This window comes from Pediculus humanus, genomic scaffold (assembly GCF_000006295.1).
Source record: "Pediculus humanus corporis 1103172108260 genomic scaffold, whole genome shotgun sequence".
NCBI lineage: Eukaryota > Metazoa > Arthropoda > Insecta > Psocodea > Pediculidae > Pediculus > Pediculus humanus.
In genome coordinates, this window is record NW_002987829.1 from 31,270 (window position 1) to 56,272 (window position 25,003).

At 25.9% G+C, this 25,003-nt stretch overlaps 9 protein-coding genes across 9 annotated transcripts in view; 2 read left to right on the forward strand and 7 right to left on the reverse strand.

Moving 5' to 3' along the window:
- Phum_PHUM490520 (ATP-dependent RNA helicase DBP4, putative) overlaps nt 1-237 on the forward strand; it is a gene marked incomplete at both ends in the record, with an annotated part of 3,213 nt that extends 2,976 nt beyond the window's left edge. Inside the window, one exon of the mRNA XM_002430517.1 lies at nt 142-237. Within this exon, the coding sequence (XP_002430562.1) occupies nt 142-237 (96 nt within the window). The remainder of the gene's footprint in view (nt 1-141) is intronic.
- Nucleotides 238-374: 137 nt separating this feature from the next.
- Phum_PHUM490630 (senecionine N-oxygenase, putative) lies at nt 375-2,408 on the reverse strand (the record flags this gene model as incomplete). The annotated part of the gene is made up of 7 exons (XM_002430518.1): nt 375-698; nt 769-932; nt 1,022-1,169; nt 1,258-1,435; nt 1,515-1,648; nt 1,980-2,118; nt 2,209-2,408. The coding sequence occupies 7 exons, from the start codon at nt 2,406-2,408 to the stop codon at nt 375-377; spliced, it is 1,287 nt and encodes a 428-aa protein (XP_002430563.1).
- Nucleotides 2,409-4,121: 1,713 nt separating this feature from the next.
- On the reverse strand, nt 4,122-5,145 carry Phum_PHUM490640 (ATP synthase Oligomycin sensitivity conferral subunit, putative; the record flags this gene model as incomplete). Its single annotated transcript, XM_002430519.1, has 4 exons — nt 4,122-4,319; nt 4,402-4,758; nt 4,852-4,896; nt 5,119-5,145. 4 exons carry the CDS (start codon nt 5,143-5,145, stop codon nt 4,122-4,124), a joined length of 627 nt encoding a protein of 208 aa, XP_002430564.1.
- A 665-nt stretch (nt 5,146-5,810) lies between these two features.
- On the forward strand, nt 5,811-7,980 carry Phum_PHUM490650 (eukaryotic translation initiation factor 2 gamma, putative; the record flags this gene model as incomplete). The annotated part of the gene is made up of 6 exons (XM_002430520.1): nt 5,811-5,873; nt 6,256-6,430; nt 6,545-6,778; nt 6,869-7,257; nt 7,321-7,635; nt 7,735-7,980. 6 exons carry the CDS (start codon nt 5,811-5,813, stop codon nt 7,978-7,980), a joined length of 1,422 nt encoding a protein of 473 aa, XP_002430565.1.
- Nucleotides 7,981-8,822: 842 nt separating this feature from the next.
- On the reverse strand, nt 8,823-10,648 carry Phum_PHUM490660 (Lysosomal acid phosphatase precursor, putative; the record flags this gene model as incomplete). Its single annotated transcript, XM_002430521.1, has 6 exons — nt 8,823-8,972; nt 9,057-9,392; nt 9,468-9,653; nt 9,750-9,989; nt 10,071-10,169; nt 10,487-10,648. The coding sequence occupies 6 exons, from the start codon at nt 10,646-10,648 to the stop codon at nt 8,823-8,825; spliced, it is 1,173 nt and encodes a 390-aa protein (XP_002430566.1).
- Nucleotides 10,649-11,838: 1,190 nt separating this feature from the next.
- Phum_PHUM490670 (restnol dehydrogenase, putative) lies at nt 11,839-13,354 on the reverse strand (the record flags this gene model as incomplete). The annotated part of the gene is made up of 5 exons (XM_002430522.1): nt 11,839-12,311; nt 12,433-12,591; nt 12,824-13,027; nt 13,095-13,215; nt 13,322-13,354. 5 exons carry the CDS (start codon nt 13,352-13,354, stop codon nt 11,839-11,841), a joined length of 990 nt encoding a protein of 329 aa, XP_002430567.1.
- A 1,298-nt stretch (nt 13,355-14,652) lies between these two features.
- Phum_PHUM490680 (uncharacterized protein) lies at nt 14,653-19,035 on the reverse strand (the record flags this gene model as incomplete). Its single annotated transcript, XM_002430523.1, has 14 exons — nt 14,653-15,057; nt 15,139-15,390; nt 15,475-15,793; nt 15,875-16,167; nt 16,255-16,404; nt 16,476-16,703; nt 16,783-16,945; nt 17,051-17,249; nt 17,338-17,571; nt 17,646-17,982; nt 18,063-18,286; nt 18,368-18,530; nt 18,609-18,836; nt 18,904-19,035. 14 exons carry the CDS (start codon nt 19,033-19,035, stop codon nt 14,653-14,655), a joined length of 3,327 nt encoding a protein of 1,108 aa, XP_002430568.1.
- Nucleotides 19,036-19,770: 735 nt separating this feature from the next.
- Nucleotides 19,771-22,072, reverse strand: Phum_PHUM490690 (uncharacterized protein; the record flags this gene model as incomplete). The annotated part of the gene is made up of 8 exons (XM_002430524.1): nt 19,771-20,007; nt 20,092-20,210; nt 20,284-20,407; nt 20,505-20,763; nt 20,838-21,032; nt 21,170-21,406; nt 21,456-21,813; nt 21,895-22,072. 8 exons carry the CDS (start codon nt 22,070-22,072, stop codon nt 19,771-19,773), a joined length of 1,707 nt encoding a protein of 568 aa, XP_002430569.1.
- A 2,230-nt stretch (nt 22,073-24,302) lies between these two features.
- Nucleotides 24,303-25,003, reverse strand: part of Phum_PHUM490700 (EH-domain-containing protein, putative) — a gene marked incomplete at both ends in the record, with an annotated part of 5,334 nt that continues 4,633 nt past the window's right edge. The window contains one exon of the mRNA XM_002430525.1: nt 24,303-24,676. Coding sequence (XP_002430570.1) covers nt 24,303-24,676 — 374 coding nt within the window. The remainder of the gene's footprint in view (nt 24,677-25,003) is intronic.

The window sequence follows — 25,003 nt, forward strand, 5'->3', positions numbered from 1 at the left end:
TTATGGTAATTAGCTACCTTCAAAGTTTTACGCAATTGAAAATTTTTTCACGATCATTTATTATTATTATTATTGAAACGAAAATTAATTTAAATGTCAAGTTTGTTTGTTTTTATTTTTACAAGTTCCTTGAATTTTCAGATCGATTATTTTTATTTTTTAAACAAATTAATTCAGAAAGATATAAATGTTATCTTGCAAATTTTTTTTTTCTCATATCAATATCAATGTCAATAAAATTTTTAACAGTTTTATAAAAACACTTTGAAGGATTTTTTTTTATATAAACATAAGCGAATTTAAATTATTTACATGAATTTATATATATATTTTATTAATAATTAAATTTTTTTTTATTATCGTTAAAATTACATTCATTCAGGCATTAATCTAACATATTCTTCTTCGTTTAAAACTTTATAATCTTCTTTTTTATAAAACATAACATTATTTATTCTTTGTTGTTCGACAAAATTATAAACCATTTTATATACGGGTGGTAAATTACCAATATTTACTAATTTACCCAAATCTTCAAAATATTCCCATTGTAAGGGACCCATTTTATGTGCGTGTTTGGGTGGCATTTTCATTTCGACTATTCTCTTATTGTAATCTTTTTCCGATTCTTCTTTCATTTTTTTCTTATCCGGTAATTTAACAACTTTTCCTTCCAAACATTTCAGGTAATATAAAACCTATCGATATTAAATTATTTATCATTGTTTACATAATTTGTTCTTTGTTGATCATTTTTACAAGACTTACTTGGTAATGAAAAAATGGAAATGGTAAAACCGTGAACGGCAAACCGACAAAACAAAGTTCTGGATAATCCATGTGAATTAAATGTTTGTACAATGGTGTCACTCTATTCCCTGATATTTTCACTTTGCAATTTTCCGTCAAAAATGGAAAATCATACTGATAACCTAATCGCATTAAAAACCAAAACACAATAATAAATTTTCTTTTTTTTTTTTTGCAAATGAATAAAATGTGTAAATGTGTTAATATTTGCCTGTGCAATATAATAAAACATCTGCTTTTATAAATGAATCATCTAAAAAATAAAAACCATCTTCTGTAGCTAATTTGATTCCTGGTTTTTGTATTATATTTTCTGGTAACTCACTAGAATGTTTTGCATGATTGTGACTTAAATATATCTAAATGAAGATAAAATAATAAATCATTTGAATAATCTTTACATCATTTTAGTAATTTATATGATTTGTTTAAAAGCGGTTAAAATACCTGTTTAGCAAACTTTGAAACTTCAATGGCAATGTCCATTCCTGATGAACCTGCACCTAATACAACAATTGTTTTGCCTTTGTAAATTTCCGGTTCTCTATAAGAATGACTGTGTGTTTGAATACCCTTAAAATCATTTATGTTTTCTATTTGTGGAATGTTGGGAACAGAGAAATGCCTGAAAAAACATTTCATATTTTAATAAATTAAAGTTTTTTGAGATTTTTAAAATCATGTGTGTAAATGAAATAGCGCACCCATTGCACACCATAATACCATCGAATTCGTATTCGGTATCGACTCCGGTTTCTAAATTGGTTACATTTACTTTCCAAATTCTTTTATTTCCTTGTATTTCTTTCGGCTCAATAGATTTAACTCTCGAACGAAACTGAAAATGTTTTAAATCGAATTAATTAAAAAAATTCAGATAGATAGATAGATAGATAGATAGATGTCCACTTAAATATTATGCAACGTTATTTGAAAATGAAACTCCAAATGAACGGTTTCGATCATTTCTTCCGTGATACTTTCACATAATTTTTTTTAATTTAATTATGAAAACATTGTGTAAGATATAAATATATATATTTTTTTTAACTAAAAATTAAATATAATAATTAAAGTTATAAAAAATAATAAGTATTGCCGCCACCGCCAGTTAAAAAAAAAAAGGCGGGATTTTTACTTTTCCCTCTTGCGGCGAAATTTAAAATTACCTTTATGTTGTCTCTTAATCTATGCTCTTTTGCATAATTTTTTAAATATTCCAAAACTTGAGTATGATGAGTAAATGATTTACCGTCATTTGTAAATGGAAAATCTGGATATCCCATTATTTCCTTAGGGACGTTAGTCCTAAAATTAAAAACGATTATAAATCATAATAAGTAAGTTAATTGGTAAATGAAATAATTTCGACTGGATATCCACGATATGATAACTTACCGTAAGTTTTTATACATGCTTGAGTGTATTGGAACATTATATTCATCTAATCCGGTTTTGTCGTTATAATTCCAGGTTCCTCCTACATCTGAAGTTTGTTCGAATATAACAAAATGATACTTTTCCGGAAAATAAATCATATGTCGACCCGCACATAATCCTGCGGCTCCTGCTCCAATTACACAAATTCGCATTTGCATTTTTATTTCTGATTGTAAAACAGTTAAATCAATTATATATTATTTTTTATTATATTTATATTCCGGATAAATTTATCTTTGTAAAAAAAAAAATACTTACGTTTAAAAATTTTTATTTTTGTTCCAAAAAGTTTTGAACCTATTATGGCGACAAGTAGTTGCAGACTAAACGTAATGGCACTCTGATAAAAAAACTTATAGTATCAACGTAAATACACTTGTTAAGTTAAATATAACGGATAAATTATAAATCTAGTTTTTTTTTTTTTTTTGTAAGTTATATTTCCTAGAACTTGTTTACTTTTGTACGAACGTAAAACGGTTTTATTCGTTCATAAAATATTTCTTTATAAAAAAGAAGTCGGATCATAGTGAAACCTACTATTTATAAATAAAAAAAAATTAGAACCTGTTCAAATTAGAACCTTGATGGAAGAATTATTTTGCCCTGAAAGTTATTTTATTAAGGAAAGAATAAAAAGGTCATTTCAAAATTTATTTAATTTATTTATAAAATATTCTCCAGGTCTGTGTTCAACGTAAATATACCGGTCCTTCAAATCTCTTTATATTCCAAGAAAAAAAAAAAAAAAAAAATATTAAAAAAAGCTTCTTCTCCTCTTACCTCGTTAAAGAAAACCTTATGATATCTTTTTATTTTTTGTACTTGAAAAACAAAACAGTGCTTAATCAAAATTTAACCTTCAAAATTATTATTAACTAAATATTAACAATTATAACTGCATATTCATTATATATATGTAGCCTCATTAAATGTTAAATAGTGATAAACAAATAAATATTTTTGTACCAAATTAAATTTTAATACTGATAGTTTTGTATTTGCTAATTAAGAAATAATTCCTAACAAAATTATTACTGTTAATTATTATAATATATAAAGATTTTTAAGTTCATTCTGGATTTAACTGACTCACTCATTTTTTATCATTGTTTTAGGGCATTTATTATTATCATTAACTTGCTGTAAAAAAATAAAAGAAATTGTGCAAACTGAATAATCTGAAATCGGCTGAAGCAATTTTGTAAGAGAATTTTTAATATCTCGTAATGCAAGTTTCTTGTCAAAAAATTTTTTCTTTTTGTTGTACTCAGTATTGAAGTGTTTTTTGTAATATTCATTTCTGTAGGAAGAATAATTCTTTGTATTTATATTTTATATCTATGAAGAAGTTTTTTAACTGTATGTTGCTTTAAAGGATTAATATTAAATTTGAGTATTGTTAAAATTTTGGTGTGTAGATTCATTTGTAAAATTTTCCAAACAAATCTAGCCATTTTTTAGTTTTCTTTTATAATTACCTAAGTATTTAATAATTTATGTAAATAAATCTCTTCTTAGTGGCTTTTTAAGCAAATTTATACCAGTTTATGCTTGTTTCAATAAATTACATTAGTTTGTTAAAAAATTTTTTCGGAATTAAATTTTATAGGATTAATATCGTTTAACTAATTTATCCCATAATTATTTATATGAAAAGTTTACTTAAATTAGGAGTACTTTAATTTTTGATATTTATACTTTGAACTACTTAATAATAATAATAACTTACCTATAAATAAAAAAAAGTTTTAGAAAGGAAAATAAGAAAAAAAATTAAATTTATATTAATAATTTAATAATATTTTTAATTTTTTTTTTTTACAAGATCTCCTTTTAAAGAACATCTACTAAACTTAATTGGATTATTTTTAAACTACAGAATTCAAAATTTCTGTGTATTTTTTAACTTTAGAAGCAATACTCATATCTACATATTTATCTCCGATTGAAACAATTAAACCACCGAGTATTGACGGATCAACTTTTGAAGTTAAAAGAACAGTTTTTTTGCCAGCAAACTTTTGTAAAGCAGCAGTAACATCTTTTAATTGAGCCTCGTTTAATGGCTGAAAAATAAGTCAATGGAAAATTAGGGCAAAAATTAAAAAAAAAAATCTATTAGAATTTTATTTGGAAAAAATTTCAAACCTTAGCAGAGACTACTTCACATGGAATTTCGCCTTTATGTGCAGCCATAACTGTTTTGAAAGAATTCATGATCATATTAAAATCTTTTAATCTACCATTTTCTGCGATGAGAGTAAGAGCATTTGTTGAAGTTTTAGTGAAAGACATTTTTTCAGCTATGCTTTTTAAAGAAGTTGCTTTCATGCTCTTTTTAATTGTAGGATCTTTCAATATTTGACTCAATTTTAAGTCTGTATTGAATGCATCTTGAAACTTTTTTAAATCGGCTTCTACTTTATCAATTTCTTTGGCTTTGACACCAGCAGAATAAACGGCTGCGGCATAACGTCCTCCAACACCAAAAACAGGTATTGGAGTCTAAAAAAATAAAATTAATAAATATGCTCTAATTTAAGATTAAAAAAAAAATGAAAGACTTTAATACTGATTTTTTCATTTTAAGACAACTACCTTAACTAGTTGATTTTGAGCTCCAGATGAGCTGAATGACCTAGCCTGAAATTAATAAATAATGAAAATTAATAAAATATTTTTAAAAATTAATTTAAGCAGTGTTATTAAAAAAAATTTCAAAATCGTGTTTTATAATTTAAAAATAAACAGAAAAAAAGTGTGATATTTCAATATTCGAGAATTGAAGTTTATATTTTTTTATTTTTAAATTAAATACAACAATTTTAACATAATTAATATAATTAAAAAAGAATCAAATCTTACTATAATAGAAAGTTTGCAAGCAGCCATTTTGTGAAAAATTATCGATAGGAAAAAAGGTAAAATAGCCCAGGATATAAATTTAAATTTTTTTCGACAAATTTCCCTAAATAATGAATTACATCATAAATGATAACGTTACTTTAAATTATTTAAAAATAAATACCATAATGTATCAAAATTAAATTATAAATTCTTTTAACTAAAATGTTTTTCCCTTTTTCACTTTTATTTGAAAAAAAAAAGATTTTTTTAAAAATATATTTAAACCGACCTTTTCTAATTATTTAATAAATTTTAAAGTATAAATAAATAAGGGAAAAATTTAAAGTTTAATAACTTTAAAAATAAGTTCAAATAACTTAAAAGTTTTAATTTTTTTTAAATTACATAAAAATTTTAATAAATATTTTAAAAACTCATAATTTTTTATTTTTAAAAAAAGTCGGGTTCAAGTTACAAAAATTTTTCTAAAAGGAGCATAGAGCAAAACAATTTTTTTTTAATTTAATATTTTTATTAAGGATGACTTTAATCGTTTTTAATAATTGACTTATATTATTTAATTAATTCCTTTAATTATCCTCTTATAATTTTTAAAAAAAAAATTTTTTTAATTATTTCAAAATTTTCTATGAGCAAATTAATTTCTATTATTGCTCCTTGAGATTTCTGATTATAATAAACACATAAAAATGGCGGATGAAACTGTGTCGAAAGTGGAATCAAATCTTCATAAGCAAGATTTATCAACACTTGTAAGTAAAATGTTATTTTACGTATTTCGAACCAAACAATAAATTTTTTCTAGTTATCGTTATGCATTCGTTAAGAAATGATTTATTGTATTTATTTTTCTTTTTAATAATGACACGTTACCACCCATATTGAAGCATGGCGGTTAATTATACATATATATATATATATGAAAAATTTTGAAAATTGATTTTAAAAGTACGAGATTTTTATTTAGCTTTTTTTATCGTGACAAAACTGCGTAAAAGAATTTTTTTCAATTTTTTTTATTATTATTTTTCTTGTTGATTCAAAAGTTTTTTATAGAGCAAAACATGATGCAACAGAGTTGAATTTTTTTAATGTTATTTTAATTCGTTTTTTTTTTATTTTATTGTATTTTAGGATGTTACAAAGTTAACTCCTCTTTCGCCAGAAGTTATCAGTAGACAAGCCACAATCAATATAGGAACAATTGGCCATGTAGCTCATGGAAAGTCTACAGTTGTGAAAGCTCTTTCTGGAGTTCAAACTGTAAGGTTTAAAAATGAATTGGAAAGAAATATTACTATTAAATTAGGTATTTATAGATTAACTAGTATAAATAACATAGTGCTTTTAGTTTTTCTCTGCTTTTTTTTTTCTTTTTCTTTTGTGTTTAAAAGTTTATTAAAATTATTTTTATTTTTTTAAGGTTATGCAAATGCCAAAATCTACAGATGTGACAATGAAAAATGTCCCAGGCCAACATGTTACATATCTGGAGGGTCATCCAAAGATGATAGCTTTCCATGCTTAAGGCCTAACTGCAAAGGATATTTTCAGTTGGTTAGACATGTTTCTTTTGTTGATTGCCCTGGTCACGACATTCTCATGGCCACTATGTTGAATGGAGCAGCTGTAATGGATGCAGCATTGTTATTGATAGGTAAGGTCAAATATTTAAATTACACAAAAAACACCACATAAATTTGTTTTTTTTCATTAAAAATTCTTAAATGATAATGTCTTTTTATAGCCGGTAATGAGCCATGTCCTCAGCCTCAAACTTCTGAACATTTGGCTGCGATAGAAATTATGAAACTTCATCATATTTTGATACTTCAAAATAAAATTGATCTTGTCAAAGAAGGTCAAGCTAAGGAGCAATATGACCAAATATTAAAATTTGTTCAAGGAACAGTCGCAGAAAATGCTCCTGTCATACCTATTTCAGCTCAGCTCAAATACAATATTGAAGTCCTTTGCGAATATGTGACGAAAAAAATTCCAATTCCTTTGAGAGATTTTTCAGCACCTCCTAGATTAATCGTTATTAGATCTTTTGATGTTAATAAACCTGGTTGTGAGGTTGAAGATTTAAAAGGTGGAGTTGCTGGTGGAAGTATTCTTCAAGGTGTTTTAAAGGTAAATAATTTGTTTTTTTGTAAATATTGTCAAATTTTTATACAAATAACAAATGATTGATAGGTTGGAATGGAAATCGAAGTACGACCTGGTGTCGTTTCAAAGGACAGTGAGGGAAAACTCACTTGCAAACCAATTTTTTCAAGAATAGTGTCACTATTCGCTGAACAAAATGAATTGCAATATGCAGTTCCTGGAGGTTTAATTGGTGTGGGTACGAAAATAGAGCCAACACTTTGCAGAGCCGATCGTTTAGTCGGTCACGTGCTTGGTGCTGTTGGATGCCTTCCACAAATATTCATTGAACTTGAAATTTCATATTACCTCTTAAAAAGGCTTTTAGGTGTTCGAGTAGAGGGAGACAAAAAAGGAGCTAGGGTAAGTCCCTAAGGATCCCTATCATCTGTTATTCTTTCGATACCCTAAAGTCATCCAGTAAGTTTAGTAATAATGATAATGATTATAAAATGATTTCAGGTGCAAAAACTATCGAGACATGAAATTTTACTTGTCAACATTGGATCCCTTTCGACGGGAGGCCGGGTTTTAGCTACAAAAGCAGATTTAGCCAAAATTAGTTTGACTAATCCAGTTTGTACAGAAATAGGAGAAAAAATTGCATTGAGTAGGAGAGTGGAAAAACATTGGAGATTGATCGGTTGGGGTCAAATACGTGGTGGGGAAACAATTAATCCAATTATCGACCACAATCCTAACAAATAAAAAAAAAAAAAAAAAAAAAAACTTATTTAATCAAAATACAGTGATTGCATATGAGAGAGAAAAAAAAAAAAAAAAAACAAATTTTTCGCCTTTGATTCAAAATTCTTAACTATAATTTTGATAGAATAATAATAATAATAATAATAATAAAATGTTTTTATACTATAATAATTTTTCTATATATAAAACGCAAAAAAAAATCGTTTAAATTATTCGAAAAAGAAAGAGTATATACATTTTTGCTCCAGTTATAGTAATTTTTATATTTATAAAATATGTGAATCACGTGTTTTTTCTTTTTTTTTTTTTTTTTAATCACGTTCATTTAATTATTATTATTATCAAGTAATTTAAAAAATGAAAAAAAGAAAGGAAAGAAAAGGAAAAAAAAAAAAACAATTTTTTTAATCAATGGTACGATGGTTTTTATTTATTAATTTTTAAAGTAACGGTTTTTTAAAACTTCTTATTAATAATAATTAATAATTATTATTATTATTAATTAAACAATTATCTACCTGTTCAGTTTTAAAATAATAATAATAATTAAAAAGAAAAAGGTTTCATTTTGTTATTATTATTATTTTAAAACGATGATTTTTAAATTTTAATGATAATAAATAAAGAAAAAAAATACCTCTTGCAAAATTTTTTTAAATTTAATTTTTATTATTATTATTATTATTATTATTATTATTAACATTTATAAATTACAGACAACAACAGTAACAACAGCAAAAACAATAATTTTTTCACATATAAAAAACTGCATCGATCAACGACGAATCGATAAAAAAAAAAAAAAAAAAATTTAAATTGTTCGTTTTATGGTGTAAACATAATCAAGAAATTTGACATTCGTCTTCCCAATTGGTTGGTACCAATGGTTTCGTTATCGTTATGAAGTCTTTTAATTTACACTCGTCTTCGCCGCATTGAGGTATCCTTAAATCAACAGGATCCGTTTGTTCGGTGTTGTTCAGGTACAATAACTAAAAATTTAATTATTAATTTTTACATCTAAATAACTAATTCTTATTCTTATTTCTAACGAATAATAAGAAGATTGTATATACCTTGACAAAATGATCGCCATCCGTTAATTTTTGATGCAATTCGAATATAATTGAAGAACCGTAATCAGGTTTATCGATATCTTCGATACCTAAAGCTCTTAAAACGGATATTAGCGTAACATCGTGACTCGAATACAAATAAATTTTTTTTGACGGTTGTTTCAAACCTAAAATCCTCTGCGACATGTGTTGGACAACTTCTTTTATCAACGGTCCACCTTTGAGTTTTTTACTTATGGGGGTAAACGTTAACGATGCCAAATTCAACATGGCTAATTCTTTCATTTTGTTAAAATATTTTTTCGTCCAATCAGGTAATTTTAATTTCATTTTATCCTAATAATAATAATAAATAAACTTTATTATTTCATTAATAAGATGATGATGATGATGATGATGATGATCATTTACCTCAACTTCTAATGTGTTAAATAAACTTTCAACGGCTGTCAGACTATTTATTTGACTACCGGTATGTTTCGTTAAATATTTATATAAATCATTATTATCTTCATTTATTTTTATAAAAAATTCGTTGTAATATGTTTCGTTTAATTCTTTATCATACATTGGACAGGGTTTTTTAACAACAATCAACTGAAACAATAGAAAAATAATGATGATAATGTTGATTGATACAGACACACAGAGAGAGATTTTTCTGTGATGTATTTTAACACGATAAATATTTACTTTATCTAAATTTCTAGGTATCGTATGTACAGGTATCGGTTGCCAATTAATATCATCATTCCAAATTTGATCTTCAATCGGTGGATAAAGACCAGCCAGACAAACTTGTGCGCTCATTAAACATCTATCGTGATCGCTGCTAAATGTATACAAATCATCCTGATAATATTTATCACTTATAAAACCCTGATAACGTCGCCTGAGAAATTTTCCCAATTTGTACATTTGTTTTTTACCCTCCTGATAACAAAACATGATCACGTGTACGGTGTTCGTTATCAATGTCACAAATTCAACTTTTTTTTTCGTTTATTTATTTACCTTTGTCAAAGCTCCTAATCCATCCGGCCAATAACTTAAATCCTTATATGGATCATTTGGATAAAAATGCGTTGGATTTCTATCACCGTGCCTGAAAATCTATAAAATAATAATAATAATATTAATTATTATCACTCTTTTGTCTCGAACCTTCTATTTTAAAACAAACGTGAAATATATGATCACAGGTAATAAAAATATATATTTAACCTTGGATTGAATAATGTTGTATTATTATTATTATTAAGTTCACATGATCTTCAACACATTCTTTCTTTCGATTAATTATTATTATTATTATTATTACTTATAGTTACAAAAAATGAACATTTTCACGCTGGCATATGTCCGTGAGTGTGTGTGTGTGTGTGTGGGTGGGTGGATGTGTGTGGTTACAAAGGATAAATTCAACTTACGACACTGATCAATTGAAGAGTTCGAGGGCCGTTGGATTGTTGTCCAAAACCAAATGCAAAACATGATATTAATATAAACGTCGTAGCAATGGCGAAAACTCCTAAAATCGTATAAATGCTTTCTTTTTTTTTATACCATTTAACGGAACCCGCTCTGGGCATTTTAATTACATGTACGTATTCTACACGATGATGATGATGATGATGATTATTATTAAGATTAATATCTTATATATTAAAATTACGATTACTACAATAAATAATAGTAATAATAATACATTGTAAAACGCAACACCACATAATACGAAATTGATTAATAACCAAAAAAATAACAATTTTTTTTTTTTTTTTTTAATTAATCAACCGTCACGTATTGTTATCATTAACAAACTAATATGCGTATAAGATAAATGAAAGTGACATTGCATTCAAATTAATTCACTCTTTTTTTTTTTTAAAACATTTTAAATTTTAAAATTCTTAATTCAATATCACTACCATTATTATTATTATTATTATTACTAGTGTTATTATTAAAAAAATAACGTTTAGCTTGCCAATACACGATTAATATTGATTGACCTCGTTTCAAACTCAGGTACGCATAGGTTTATATATAAATGCATTTTTATACCTGTTTTACAACCGGAGAGATTTTTAAACCACGTCGTCGTCTTCTACTATTATTATTATTATTATTATTATTATTATTATTATTATTATTATTATTATTATTATTATTATTTATGAGTTTATCGTTATTTTAAAACGGTTATGAGAAGTTATTATGTTATTTAAAACGATTTTTCCTTTGATTTTCGTATTAATAATGATAATAATGGTAATTACGAAAAAGTTAAAGTTTTTTTTTTTTTTTTTAATAGATTAATAAACAATTGTTTATTGTAAAAAAAATTATTATTTATTAATACAGGTATTTATAAAAAAAAAAAAAAAAAAAAAAACGGTACAAAAGATATTGTTTGTGTTAAATTTACTGGTTGTTTTTTTTAAATTCACTTTTTAATACTTATTATTATTATTATTAATATTGATTTTAACGTTCGGTTTTAATTTAATTTATTAACGCGTTAGATGGTATAATAATAATAATAATAATAATAATTTCTTTTTTTTTTAATGGATTTTTTCATAAATTGCATAATGCATTAAAAAAAAAAACAAAACTCGGTCTGAATTACATTTGTAAATTGTGTAAATTATATTAAAGTTCATTGACCTCTCACGATGATAGTTAATGTGTGATAAAATTTTTTTTTTTTTTTTTTTTGTTTTTACATCGAAGGAAGTTACTTGATTAAATAACACAAAAAATATGTTTGTTTGTGGATTCAAGATTGTGATTCATCATTTTGTTTTTCTTCATTAAAAGGATCGTAATTTTCAAGTTTCACAATGTTCCAACTAACATCCCAAAGTTTTTTAGCCATTTCCATATCCGATGCTTTACTCCACGGTGTGACAGCTTTACAATTACTATAATATAATCCCGTTTCTTGTCCCGCTTTTTCATCAAGTGCACAATAGATTTGAGTTCGACTTCCATCTTCTACGTTTTTCATAAAAAAACCTAATAACACCCTGTAACATTTTTGAAATCCCGAAAATACCAATGTATCCATGTGACGTCCCAAATCCGTTTTGACAACTCCCGGATGAACTGCATAGACTTTAACATCTCTTTCACCCAATCTTCTAGCAAGTTCTTTTGTGAATAAAATATTTGCTAATTTGCTTCTACCGTAAGCACTTATAGGCGAATAAGAATTGTCTAAATTAATATCATCCAATATCATATTTCCAGCTGTGAAAAAATGATATTATTATTATTCTCTCTCTTTTTTTTTTGGAGGGGAGGGGAGGGGAGGGGAAACCAATCACAGACTATATTTTTCAATTATAAGATTATTTTAACCCAAAATTACCCATGTAAGCCGCTGATGATACATTAACGATTCTAGCCGGTGCTGAATTTATTATTCTGGGCAAGAGTAAAAGAGTTAGTAGAAAATGTCCCAAATGATTTGTTGCAAATTGCATTTCATAACCATCTTCTGATAGAGATTTTGGACAAGCCATAACACCTGAAACATCATATCAATTATTATTATTATTATTATTACTGTAAATGTTTAAACATTCTTTTACACTTTCCTTATTCATTCCTTTCATTTTAACCGTTAGTTTCTACATGAATGATTTTCTTCTTCTTTTTAATATATTTATACAAATTTTGACCATGAGCCACCACCAAATATATAAAAACAGTACAAATTTAAAATTTTAAATATTCATAATCATTTTTAACATTCCAACCTGCATTGTTAATCAAAAAATGAATTGATTTTTCTTTTTTCAATATTGTATTTGAAAATTCTCTGACTGATTTAAATGAAGCCAAATCTAATTTTTCCACAATCAAAGAACCCAAATTTTCAACATTTTTCAATTCATTTTCCATATCATCTTTTGCCTTTTCTGCTTTTCCAACATCTCTGCAAGCCATTATAACCCTGCAACCTAAAAATATTCAAATAATTATTATTATTAATAAATGTGTTAGGTGTATTTATTAAAAAAAAATTACCTCTTTTATAAAAATCAAATGCATTATATTTTCCTATTCCTGTATTACATCCAGTTATAATTGCTGTTTTACCATCAAGTCTTATATTTGATGTCCATTTTTGTCCAAAAAGTCCCATTTTCTATGGGCAAAACAGAAAAAAAAATTTTTTTGCCTTTAATTATTTCATTAATTTTTTGTAAAGTTTAGTTATTTAAGTATAAAAATGTTTACACTAAAAAATATACCTGAAAAGCTGGCACAATTTTATAGTGCCACATATTTATTAAATAACAATCAAATATAAATATTTCATTTTATTTATATTTAAAAAAAAAAAAACCCACCAGTCTTTAAATACGGCGAATACGTTGTTCAATTTTAATTTGTAATGGCGGCTAATTCTTAAATCTGCCCTACTCTTCTTGAACCTGAACCTGAAATTTTTTTCTTTTTATAAGACGAAGTCTCTGTAAACTTGTTTTCCTTGATAACTCTCGTTTTTGTTAAATGAAAAGAAAAATACTCTGAGAAATCAAGATCTGTAATTATTTATTATGTTTTTGAGAATTATGTAAATGACACAAAACGGTTATTAAAAATTTGGTTTTTTTTTTTTTTTCAAAAAGGTTTTATAAACAAAAAAAAAGATTATTACTTACGTACAAAATGGTTTTTTAAATTATTATTAATTAAAATACTGTTTTTTTTTTTTTTTTTTTTTGTTTCACTTGCAACGTTCTATTTTCGTAGAGTAATGATAACTGAATTTTGAACACTCTGGTCACACTACGCAATTCACGTAAACATTAACCGTTATTTTTTTTTGAATTTCATTCCGGAACGTTTTTGTTTTCTTTTTCAAAATATTGATTGCGCAATCGTTTATTTCAAAACTTAATTTATTTTTTTTATCTGTTTTATATTTGGTTTCAAATTTCAAACTAAAATTATAAATAAAAAATATTTAATTAAATGATATCATATGATTAATATGTTTTAAAATAAATCATTTGTTTTTTAAAATAAAAAAAAATAACTAATCAAGATAATTTTTTTTCCCCTTGACAAAATACATTTTAAAAAAATCTTCTTTTTTTAAATAAATAAATAAAAATATCGCGATAAATAATGATTACACACTGATGACATAATAAAAAAAATTATTTTTGTTTATTTTACAACTTGTCTAACTTTTTTTTTACAATCAGTAAAAAATTGATGAAATTCTTGAAATTTTTGGATAATAAAAGCTTCACATATGGAAAACGTATGTAAACATAAATAAACCAAAAAGAAAATCGAATTCGAATATATATATATATATTGTAAAACATTTCATAATAATACAAATATTTATATAAAAAAAAAAAAACTTTTAGAAAAAACTTATAAACATTTTAATTACTCGTATATAAAAAATTTTAAATTAATTTTAATTCGTTATTAAAATCATAATAATACGTCATTCGTTCTTTAATTATACATTTAAAATGCAATTTCATAAAAAATAAAAATTTTAATTTAAAAAGAGATCATTTTTAATATTATAAAAAATATATTAAATAAAAACACACAATCAACCGTTTTTATCCGATAATGGAGTCGTTATCGAAAAAGCATTTTCTTCGGACGATTGGTGTTTCAAACACGATTTTTTACCATTTTTTAAACGCCATTTTTTCCTATTCAAACCCGTGAGTGTTTTCACTTCGTGGATTTCCCTTGAATTTCGCGGTGATCGTGATACGATTTCGTCTGTTGCACTAGATGACGGCAAAACATCGGAAAATATGTTCGTATACAATGTTTTATTACTTTGAGCTGGTGAATTTATGTCTTTTTCACTGCACAGCCTAAATATGTGTTTGTAAGAAAACTGTCCGAAACCTTTGAGCGGACCGAAAACACTTAAAAGTGACATGAGAAATATTGTGGAGTAAAACCAACTGGACGTCATCAATATTAATAAAAATACTCCGATCTAAAATTAATTATTAAAATTTTAAATAAATCAATCTCAATCGACTTGATTGCGTGAAAACAACTCAAATGTTTTCCTCACTTGAATGTAAGCTAAAACCGAAGATGGGAGCATGAAAAACCCCGCGGCTCCGGTCGTGAGAGCAGCCATGAAAGTTGGACCAATCATTTTATTAAGCGTGAATTCAACTGCTGACTTCCTGTCATTGTCTATCGAAAGTCCATAATGAATCCCGTAATGAAGACTAAAATCCACTGCGAGTCCGATAGCCGTGGTAACAGCAATCGATTCTAACACGTTCAATCTCCAACCGATCAACACCAAAAATCCAACCTGAAATCAATTTCCATCATTTTAAAAAAGAAATCTACTTTTTTTTTAAATCAAATGGAAAATCCTAAATAAATAAAAACTCACCGTCACGAAAATAATACAAGAAATCGTAATGACGGTGTATATGCTAATCAGTAAATTTAAACTAACGAAAAAAAATACGGTCAATGCGATCATCATGGACACTCCGATTGCCACGGAAGTACCATTCGATAAAGCTAATTGGAGATCGTAGAAACCCAAATGGCTGATAAACCATCCGTTCTTCATTCCACGTGGTGCACCCTCCAACTGTTTTTGAAACCAATCTTCTACTTCGGTGTAAAAGGCGTGCATGTCGGTGAAGGACAAAGAATTGGAATAATTACTGTCATATTCGACCACCACGACTTTAATTTCCCCGCTGAAATATATGAAAAATACTACTTTATCACTCGTGACACTTATGGCGTTCTTAAACAAATTGTTCGAACGGGTTTCTCACCTGGACGTTTTAGAAAACTTGGGTCCAGCCACTCCGGGAAGAAAATAATCGGAAGGTGTTTCGTATAAACTACCGATCGCTTCTTTAATGCACTTTTTAAAAGTTTCACGCTCGAACGGAAATAAAGATGATTCACAACATGGAGTACGATCTATGTTGTCTATGGAATCTTTGCAACGTCTTTGCATCCAATTTTTAAATGATTCAATAAAACAATTTGGCAACAATGGCCCATGGGTTGATTGATAAAACGGTTGAGTTCGAAGATGACGACAGAAATCAAGTAGCCAAGCCTTACGGGTATAAAAATTTTTTTAAAAATTTCAGGATGCTAAATTTAAAGTATTTAATATTAGTTATTGAATTTGAGTCGTAATTACTTGAGATTCCGGATCCGCCATGTCGAATGTCGGATCGAATTCCAACGTGCCTTTAGAATTGGGTTCGAAATAATTTCCATTGTCGACGGGATGTATGCCCCATACGAATCTCAACGGTAATTTAAAATTACTATTATCCCATCCAGTTACCTATATATATTCAGGATGATGTTTGAATGCATCATAACATGGCTTATTCAAAAACAAAAGTCTGTACATACCCTTTCCAGTCTTTCGAACCAAAATTTATCTTTATATACAAAATCGTATTTTTCAAATAAATGACTAGATTGAAACAAATGAAAATTTTTTGAATCCGGAAGTCTCAATTTTGGATGATATAAAACAATTACAGAACTTCCAATAGCAATGGCGGAAAATATTATTAGCCACAGCCATCTAAGGCGAAATATTAACGTTATCAACGATTTTTCAATGGTGGCTTTAACCTGGAAATCAAATGAAATTTATTTAAATTCAACATGTGATTAATTTTTTTTGTCTCTTGCAATATTATAAAAGACTTACCTGATATAAATATTTGTTAGCCGTTTGAAATTGATTGAAAAAATTAGGCTGGCATTGACACAATACCGAGGGAAATAAATTTTTTTGTGAAATCACAAAACAAGCAGGTAACCATGTAACGGTCAGTAAAAAATTTACTAAGACTGCAGTTCCAGCGAATACGCTAAATAATCAAATGATAAATTTAAATTATATTAAAAATTTGAATAATAATCTTTCTTTTTAACTATCATCATCATCATCATCATCATCATCATCATTAATTTACCTGAAACAATTAATGGCTGTGATAGAACTTACTGAGCTGGAATAAAATGCTGCCGCAGTCGTCAAAGAAGTTACAAACATGGATAGAGATGAATGCTTTAGAGTATCTGACACCAGTTTTACCAAACATGGATTTCCTTTGTCCATCTTTAAACAGTTCCATATTTTATGAAATATGAATGCATCATCGGCTCCGATACCTTGAAACAGTACAAATCAACATTATTAAAACTTTGTTTTATTTAAATCTAAGATTTTAGGAAAAAAAATAAAAATTGTCTTGTTTACCAATGGCCACTATGATTGCCAAAAGATTCATAAAAGGAAAAAATTTTATATTAAAAATAAATGTATAAATAAAGTATGATGTAATGAGAGACATAAAAACTGCCAGAAGTGTTGAAATTGTAATTACTATGGAATTAGTGTAAGTCCAAATACATAAAATCATAAAACCACCTCCTGCAACTGTCAGAAAAGCATCTCTCACGAGGCAATCATTAAAAAGTGTATTTTTTAAACCTGAAAAAAAAAAAAAAAAGTCATTAATTTTTTTTAGGTACACAAAAAGGTACGTAACGTTTTTTAAACTTTACCTAGGTCCATTGCTGAAACAAACACGGAATCATGCTTTAAAATAGAAGAAGATAAATTATAATAATAAGGCAATATGGCTGAACTTCGTGCAATGGGTAAAAAAATCATTGTGTAATTAAGAAATACATTTTCTTTTTTAATTTTGGAGTAATTTGAAGGTAAGAAATCAACATCAGTCAAGTAATATAGTATGTTGTAAACTGCATTAAATTTTTTACATTTTTTTGGAACTCCTCGACAAAGAGTTTTATCATGACAATCTGAACTCAATTGCAAATTGTTATAATATTTAGAACACTCGTATAACAATGCTTTTGTTTTCCCAACACTTTTTTCCTGAAATTATTATAAAATCAATAATTATTTTTCATACTTGTATGATATTTTAAATTTCTTTAATTTTAAAATTTATTTACTGTTATGTTAAAGCAACTGGTATGATTATACAGTAGAGCGATATAATTGGGAAGACTCCATGGATTACAACAATGGCCATGTGAAACTGTTTGACATATTGAATCCATAATTTCATTATTCATTAAATTTTCTTGAATTATGCAAATAGATTTTAATGCATCTAACGATAGCAAAGACTGCGAAGAATTAACGGTTTCTACGACCAAATGAGAATAATCTGGATCTGAAATACAAACAATGATTAAATTTATTAATTTGCTAAAATGAAAATAACATACTGTAATTAAATTTTTTTTTTAATTACTTATTACATCACAGAAAAATCCATCACTGGATAAATGATCATGCGAATGATTGTGAGCCGATTCCAAGTTGGAAAAATCTTCTTCAAAATTTTTCTCAATTTCAAAGGATTCTTCATCGTCGTTATAATTTTCTACTTTGTCATTTAACTTTTTGACCTTTCCCTAAATTTTTACAATAAAAGATACTTTATGTAAATTTAATACAAATTAAAAATTTAAAAATGAAAATAAAACCCTTACATAATTTTCTTCTTCAGAAGAAGAATTATTTAATTGAGTGTGCCATAAAAAATTACTTAGCAATTCTTTCGATGTAGAAGAATTATTGCTAGATGTATTAGTCGATTTAAAAACCGAATTGACAGCATTTGGATTTACTGTAAGAATACCAGAAGGTCTTGCGGCTTCATATAAATTTTCCCATGAAATTATTCTTTTGGCTATGATTGTTCCCCTAGTTTCAAAGCCCTGGACGATAATTTTTTTTAAAATTTCAAAACAGAAAAAATGAAAGAAATAATTACAAAAATCATACCAGTTGTGGATCAGAAAAATCCGGTTGTTTTGAACTAATTAAAGAAATAATAAGAGCAGCAACCGAAAGTGTTCCTATAGTTGATACAACCACAAAGGGATGGTTGGCTACGAATTTAAAATACCAGTTCATTTTAAATTGAAGCTACATTTTTCTCAAGTCTTTTAATGGTAAAAGAATCTCTTCTACAATAAATATAAATAAAATATCAAATTTTAAAAAAATTTATTCGTAAAAAAACTACGCATACTTACAAACTAATTAAAAGTAAACTTTTTATTATTGAAAATTAAAAAAATCATTTTAAAAAATGAATTGAAAATTTAAACTTTGCAATTAATGTAGCTCTTCAACCGCGAGTACTAACTAAACGTGGCATTAGAATTTAAAATACTTTTTTTTAACCGAGCATTTAAAACTTTCCTATTCTACCAAAAATTTTAAGAAATTAAAGAAAAGTTTAACGACAATTTTTGGAAGTACTAAAAACCGTTTAAAGCATAATAAAAGGTAATTAGAAAAGTTAGAATGTGAAGCTACATGGCTTAAGAGACATAAAAAAAATTAAAATATATTAAAACCCCCCCCCTCCATATAAGTTTTATCAAAAATTAGGATTTCATATTAATTGATGCATAATAACAGGTAACATATAAAAGTAACATAAAAAATATAAATACAGATTCATTTAATTAAATATTCAATAAAATATATGAACTTTTTAATATCATTAATTTTTTTTTGTAAAGTAAATAACTTTTATTCATCTGCGAGAACACAATAAGTTTTAATTGTTGTAAAGTTATACAGAATTAAAATTTTCATTTGATGCTGTTTAAACATTTTCATATTTTAAATGTTATTTTATTATACTGATTTTTGAGAATCAACCGAATTCCTTACAACTAAAGGATTACATACTCTAAAAATAGTAGGAAGCATTGTGGCAAGTGTGGAAAAAACTTCTGCTGAAATTCCGGAAGGTACGAGAAATTGAAGATTTATTATATCTGCACCTCCTACACCTGCAGCTTCAATCATAAATCCTTTTACACATTTGAAAACTAATTCGGCTCTTTTAGAGCACCATGCTACTGTCATACCCTGTAAATTTTAAATACAATAAAATTAAAATTATTAAAAATAAGTTTTTTATTAAAAAAAAATAATAATAATAATAATAATAACCTCTGACATTTCATTTGTCAATAATAATGGAAGAGTAATAGTGGTAATGTCATAAGATGCAGCAGTTTTTAATATGTTCCTCAAGCCTAAAATTACAGGATGCCTGGAATTTACATCACCTAAAATAATTTTAAACAAAATTTTAGTTTAATTATAATAATAAATAAATAATTTTTCAAAATTAATACATACTATTTTTTACTGAATCATCTACAAGCAAGTGAAAAACAACATGAACTTGAGAAAGATTTGAATGCTTGGTAATATATAAATCACCAGCTTGAAGACTTTTTCCTCCACTGGACATTTTAGAATTCTAAATATATACATACATATAAACTTTACAAATTTTCTATTCACAATAATTTATTACAATGAGGAAAATAAAACTTTTAGAATAAGTTATAAGATACCTGATAGCCAGAACTATTTTTCGCTTTTTCAGATCTCCATTGAACAGCATCCTTCACTTGAATTTTAATAGCTTCTAATTGACTTTCGATATTATTGAAATGAAATTCTGTAGTTTGTTGGCACACATCAACAAAGTCTTTTGCTAAACCTGCAAAGCCATCAAATGATCCAACATCGACTAATAATACAATACCACTTAAACTGCTAGAGTATAATGACAAAGCAGTTTCACTTCTTCGAGGCTCAACATGAGATACTCTAATTGAAAAAAAAATAATTTTTATTTTGTAATGAAAAAAAGAGAAAAAAATTTTTTAATTAATAATAATTACCCTTCTGGTGGAAGCTTTATTTTACAAAAATCCAAAGCATTCGCAGATAATATTCTAACATTATGCATTTGTTTCAATTGTGATCCTAAATGAATAGTGAAACTTTCTTCAAAATGAGGCCACGGTTCAGGTTGAGAACTTATACCGGAATCAAGGCTAGAATTGTCAAGGACTTTAGGAGATGTACTTGTTAAACTAAAAATTAAGATACAAAATATTATTAAAGTATACCTGAATTATGCAAGCTCACTTGTTGACAAAACATTTAATAATTGATTAAGATTTTCAAAATGTGACAATTATTAAACTCTTGTAATTTAAGTACTACATACTGTAGAGTTGGGCTTAAAGCTTCATTTTCATACATGGCCATTAACCAAGCCCTGTATTCCTTTCTTTGGCTTTGATGTAAAGCTTCAACTTCACTATTTAGCCTACCAGAAGTTAAACATTGTTCTTCGAAATGTTTTGCAGCTAAATCATTAATATCTTTTTCTGAGACCCTTATTTCAGATTCGATTGTCATAGAATGAAGATCTTGCATTGCGACAGTCATTTCATCGTTTTGTCTGAAAATATTAAATAATTTTTACACCAACTCACAATCAAAAATCAAACTTATTTATTTTAACATAAATAAAAACTTGCTTTTCTGACAATTCTTTAATTTCTTTTTTTCTTTTATGAGCCAGCGAAGTTGCAGTCGCACCATACATTTGCTCTTTTTTTAATATAGACTCTAAAGCACCAGAATGTACAAGCTTATGATAAACCATAGAAAATAATTCTTCATCTGTGGTACCTGTTGGTTCGCAATATTCAACAGTTTCATTTTTAAATAATTTTTCCCAATATTTCACAACTGAATCGACATCGAAATCATCATTTTTAAATTCTTTTAATTTTTCTTCGGCTACTTCGTCGTAATATCTTAACGTTTCCGTTTCAACGAATTTTTCAAGTTGCGAATACACATCTGAAATTTAATAAGATTCATTATAAACAAAAAATAATTTATGGAAGTGATTTTCATAAATTTCTGTCAACATTTACAAACCATCAAATAAATAATGTGGAATTTTATTATTATATAAAATTCTATAAGTAAATTCTCTTATATTTTCTTCCAGAGGTATTTTTACAGGAATTGAAAATTTTTTATTACTGAGTGATTTGACAGAACTCTTATCCTCATCAAATGTTATGTTAAACATTCTTTCACCGATCGAAACCATTTCCAATCAATAAAAAAATGAAAACGTGCAAAGCATTTATATAATTTAATCAGTTCCTGTAAATAAAATTTAACGGATTATAAAATAATTATTTACATTTAGAGTAACATGTTTACAAAAACAATTCTAACCAAATCTTGTTTAATCTAAAACCACTGATAGTAGGATAATCTATATTGACTTGAGAGCGATATTTAAACTTTTTTTTATCGTATATTGCATATTTAAAAATTCTAAATAATGAAGTAAAATGATATTTTATGATTAAGTAACAACATTTAAATTACATAAAATCATAATAATTGGTAATTAAAACCACCACATTAAATGTATGTTGCAGCCTTAACATTAACTACAAAAAATGGCAACAAAAGCTTTAAAAAAGTTTTATTTGTTATTGTTTTGTTAAAACAATTTTTTAAATGGAAATTACTAAACTTGAAAAAAATTTAGTGTAAGTAATAGATTAATATTATCAATTACTATTTTCATAATTACAAAAATAATTAATTTTTCATAAAAGTATGATGCAATCATTTTTTTGCAATGCAATCACAATAATTTAAGACCAAAATGAAAAAAACTAAAAAATTTATTATTATTATTATTATTATTATTATTATTATTATTATTATTTATTACCAATAATTATGTACCACAAATATCAAATCAATTTAACAAAAATCACAGATATACTCATGAGAAGTACTTAATTTTATTTATTTATTTTAAATTTATAAAATATAACAAACAAACGATAAAGTTTTTTTTCCCCATTCCCCCCCCCCTCTTAAATTAATTATGTATAAATAATTTTTTATTAAATTTCAATCTACTCCTTCTTATTATTAATTTTTAAAATTATTTATTTTGTAAATTAAAAATAAATTTTTCATAATCAAAATTATTTGATCGAACATTCAGATAGAAAATGAAAAAAAAAAAAAAAAAAAAAAAAAAAATTGGAAAAACAATTTTCCCGCATGAATTTTTATTAATTAACATAAAAATAAAATTTTATTTTAATTATTTATATTATTAATTATTATTTTGACAGCACATAAAAATTTTTTTGTAATTTATTTTATTTTTTTTTTTAAATATCATTTTAATATAATTTATTCTCATCTTTTTTTTCTCTTTTAATAAATGTACTAAAAAAAAAAAAAAAAAAATTCATTTTTTATAATTATCATTATTATTATTATTATTTTTATTATAAATAACAGACTTTTATAAATAATTTTTTATATTTATTTATTAGCACAAATAATAAATTATTCGAAAAATAAGAAAATATATTATTATTATTTATTTATTTATTTATTAATTTATCTAAATAAATAATATAAACTCTATATTTGAATATTTATTTTATATACATATAAAGACATCAAATGAATATTTTCTTTTTTTTTTCCTTGTAAATAATAAATAAAAATTATTTTATTTTTTTAAACAATTTAAACAAAAAAAAAAAAAAAAAACATGAAGAATATACGTGCATAATACTCTCTCTCTCTCTATTGCACTCAGATTATTATTATTATTTTCATTATGTATTCAACAAAAGTATTATGTATTATATCATATATATTAATTTGGCAAACGTTTATTTAATTAATTTTGCCAAGGCCAAATGAAAAAACATTATTACTATTTGTTTACATTTTCGGTTAATCATTTTGTGTTTTTTTTTTTTTTTTTCTTAAAAAAAATCTTATCAGTCGAACAAACAAACAACAAAAAAAAACATTATTATTATTATTATCACTTCACAAAAAAAAAAAAAAAAAAAAATTTTCCCCCTATTAAACTTTTTCAACTCGCGCGTGTAATACTAAAAGCATAACCGGAAAACTGTAAGGCGCGCAAAAAATTTAAATTTCATTTAAATATCATTATCATTATTTATTATTTATTTATTATCATCATCATTATTTCTCTTTTACGTGAACATCTAAAAGAGATCGACAGACATTATGAAATGTATATTTCATTTTATACGGATAGAAAAATATTATTAATTATAAATAAAAAAAAAAAAAAAAGTATTAATAATAATAATAATAAAACAGAGAGAAAAAAAAAAAAATCTTAATAAGGCAGCTAAATGAATTTCAAATGTTTTCCTCTTCTTTCCTTGTTTCCTAATGTTTTCTTGTTTTTTTTTTTTTTTTATACGCGATTAAGTGCCGTTATAAAAATGACACTCGTTTTTCTGTAATTGCTATTGTCTCTTCGAAGGGGGTAACAAATGATCGGGTAATTCGGATGGGATTTCGTGACCCTCCAATTTCACGTTGATCAAATGCATCGCCAAAGCGAATTCTTCGTCGTCCAAGAAACCATCCTTGTCGATGTCTGATAATTTCCATATTTTACCCAATATCGAATTGGGAAGTTTGGATTTCATCATTTCGGATTTTGCGGATGCTCCCGTTATTTTACCATCGACGGGATTCAAAGTTTCGAAAATGGCATCGAATTTGTTCTTTTCCTTGGTCACGACCCATTCGGGTTCACCGTGTCCCGCATCGATTCCTTCCCCTCTTTTATAACCGAAAGGACTCACCGTATCTTCGACTCCTTCGAATGCTCCACCTGCAACACAACACAACACAAACAAACAATCACAATTATACTCAAACATTATCATTATCAATATTTATCTATGTACAAACATACTACATATCATGTAGTATTATTATTATTATTATTATTATTTCATTGAACGCGTATATATATATACGTATCGAAGCATTTTGTCAAGCACCAGTCAACGCCTTTTAATTGACACTAATAAAGCTAAGTGAACACTAATTCAAACAGAAACAAATAATAATAATAATAATAATAATAAACTTATTTACAAAACTCAAGTTTAAAATTCAATTTCATTTTTTCATTTATTTATTTAACGGTTATTTA